Source organism: Arachis duranensis, chromosome 4 (genome assembly GCF_000817695.3).
Source record: "Arachis duranensis cultivar V14167 chromosome 4, aradu.V14167.gnm2.J7QH, whole genome shotgun sequence".
Taxonomy (NCBI): domain Eukaryota; kingdom Viridiplantae; phylum Streptophyta; class Magnoliopsida; order Fabales; family Fabaceae; genus Arachis; species Arachis duranensis.
The window spans coordinates 103,896,317-103,899,106 of record NC_029775.3 but is presented as its reverse complement, the minus strand read 5'-3'; the positions used below and the strand labels follow the sequence as shown (position 1 = coordinate 103,899,106).

The 2,790-nt window shown below is 40.8% G+C and overlaps 1 protein-coding gene across 1 annotated transcript; it reads right to left on the bottom strand.

Annotated features, from left to right (window-relative positions):
* Positions 1 to 1,553: 1,553 nt before the first annotated feature.
* Positions 1,554 to 2,060, bottom strand: LOC107485380 (uncharacterized). Its single transcript, XM_016105906.1, has one exon. It carries the CDS (start codon positions 2,058 to 2,060, stop codon positions 1,554 to 1,556), a length of 507 nt encoding a protein of 168 aa, XP_015961392.1.
* Between the last annotated feature and the right edge of the window lie 730 nt (positions 2,061 to 2,790).

Genomic DNA, 2,790 nt, shown 5'->3' with positions numbered 1-2,790 from the left:
AATGTGACAACAGAGGCTTCGAGCGGTCTTGACTTGAATGCACTGACACAGCAGATTGTTGACGAATATATCCCTAATCTTTCCGCTCCGGCAGAAGCATGTGAGTCAGGTTCGGTAGAGGGACAGGTAGTTGGTCATCAGTACAACCTACGGACAAATGTCCGTCCACCGAATAGATTTATTCCGTCAAGTGTTAATAAGATAGCGAACAAGGTGATAGGATTTTTTTAAGAAGAAGCCATGAGCTGATTAGTCGAACTTAGTTTTTTTAGTCTTTGTATTAGTTGTATGCATCTTCAATTTAGTCAAGCTTAGTTTATGTAATCTTTGTATTAGTTGTATTAATCTTTAGTGTAGTCAAACTCAGTTTATTTAATCCATAAAATTATGAACATAGAAATTCAGAATTCGAATGCATTAATCGTAAAATACATGAACTGAAAAATTTAGAATCCAGCCACAATGAATAATGAACCTCTACAACTGAAAATAAACCCTATGAGCCACCACTCCCACCAACTTTGCTCGGTCCAACACATTGCAGACATCTACTATGACTATGACCCTGTCTCCCATAAAGTTAGCATACCCAGGGACCACGCATTTCCCACACATTCATTTCATTCAGATAGCGAGTCGATTTGGGACGACCTTTTGACATTTGTCTCAAGGCAGGATTTGCAACCATCGTCAGTCCTGGGTAATCAGGCCATATCTCTGTGTCGTCCAACAGGACAAACTCAATGGTGTAGATCTTGCGAATCTCTGACATCTTGTATACATCGCCGACATACACCTGCCAATCGAGGTGCTGGTTAGGATAGCACGCAATAACATGGCAACATGGAAGCTGCTCCACCTGAAAAGGCCCACAGTTGTACCTCCGTAGTGCAAGATCACCTACTAACACTCTTCCACTTGACATTTTGTGTACCTCAAATAGCTCATTTCTTCTAGCGGTGCACGACTATGTTTTCTGCACGCTGCATATTTGCCTCTATCCGCTGAGTGACAAACTGAGAATAAGTAAATCCAACACGCCGGCGCTTGTGAGCTTCGTTACTGTTCCGCATAAATAGTTTGTTCAACCGATAATATATTGCTCGGATGAGTGCTAAGACAGACAAATTTTGGGTGCCCTTCAACACTGAATTAATGCACTCGACAAGGTTTGTCATCATGTGACCCCATTGATGTCCCTCGTCAAACGCCAATACCCACTGGGGATGTTCGATGTTGTCGTACCAACGGGCATATGCCTCGCCTCGTTCTTGCAACCTCTTGTAGTTGGCGTTGTACTTCTCCACCATCTTTGAATACCTAATGTTGACCACAAGCTTTTGAAAGTACGGAACCTTGAAACACTTAAGAAGTTGCTACCAATGTGCCGAATACAAAACATCCACCATGCTCTCGAAAGTTTTCAATAACCTCCGCTACGATTTACCGCTGCCCAGATTGACTCATGACGATCGGAGATTATACCCACACCATCTTTTCTTACAACATGCCTTCGTAAGTTACTAAGATAAAAGTGTCACGCATCAATGGTCTCAACCCTCTATGATGGCAAAAGTAACAAGCACAATGTTTTGATTCCCATCTTGTGCAACTGCAACCAAAAGGCAACCTTTATAATTTCTGCATAGGTGGGTGCCATCAACCTGAACCAGTGGCTTGCAATATTTGAAGGATATTATGCTTGGCTTGAAACTCCAGAATATTCGATGAAATATCCTAACACCCTCCACATTTTCACTCCTATTATACAGGGGTTGTGTTTTTATTTGGACTTGTGAACCATGCATCTTCTGAACTATTGCAGAGAACCACATCAGCAAAGCTTGGTAAGATTCTTCCCATCCACCGAAAACTTTTATTATCGACTTCTGCTTTGCCAACCATGCTTTTCGGTAACTAATAGTGTAGTGGAATCTTGCCTGGACATTTGCAATTATAAATTTCACCTTTATAGATGGGTCAGATTCAACCAATGACTTCATAGCCTCAGCAATCGTGTCCGAGTCTAGCTTGGCGTGATCTTGTGAGATCGTTCCCATGGAACATGTTTGCCTCCCGTTGTATCTCCGAATCTCCCATCAAGCTTTCTTCTGTATCAAGCTGACTCAGATAAGCCAATCGCACCCACGTCCATAAGTCTTGCATTTTGCATAGAACGTCTGTGATTTGGATTGATAAACAACGTAATCGACTCCTCTGGAGATAGTGCAACTCCGAATTGTCGCAATGACTGATTTTCTAGAACCGTATTTCATTCTGATTCTGAACTCCCCATCCTCAGGATCAGCAACACCTATTAAAAAAATAAATTTTCACTCATCGATCCGTTAAAACAAAATTAAGGAAACATACTACCCACTGCTCATGTACATATGTTCACATATTCTGAAAACTCTGGTGCACACATGGCATCAAGATCCAAGCTGTAAAACCCGCGAAACTAATAAATAATTGGCCAATAAATTAATTATTATTTTAAAAAATTAGGAAATAGTTTTATGGAATAAAAATAATTAAAATATGAATTTTGATACTAATTTTAAAGAATTTGGCCCAAAATTAGACCAACGAGCTAAACCAGTCAGAACGGCCCATATTGGGCCCAAGGCCCAACCTATATAAGCAAGCTTTAGCCTTTTTCCTTTCTTATTTTGAGTTCCACGTAGCTGAGTTGAAGAGAGGAGGTGACAAAGGGTTTGGGGAAAAATACTATTCATCATCAACTTCTATCACCCATAACTTTTGATTTGGAACTCAGATTGACGAGCC

What these genes read in the sequence shown, in the direction of transcription:
- LOC107485380 (XM_016105906.1), bottom strand. Translation starts at nt 2,060, where the DNA reads ATGGGAACGATCTCACAAGATCACGCCAAGCTAGACTCGGACACGATT.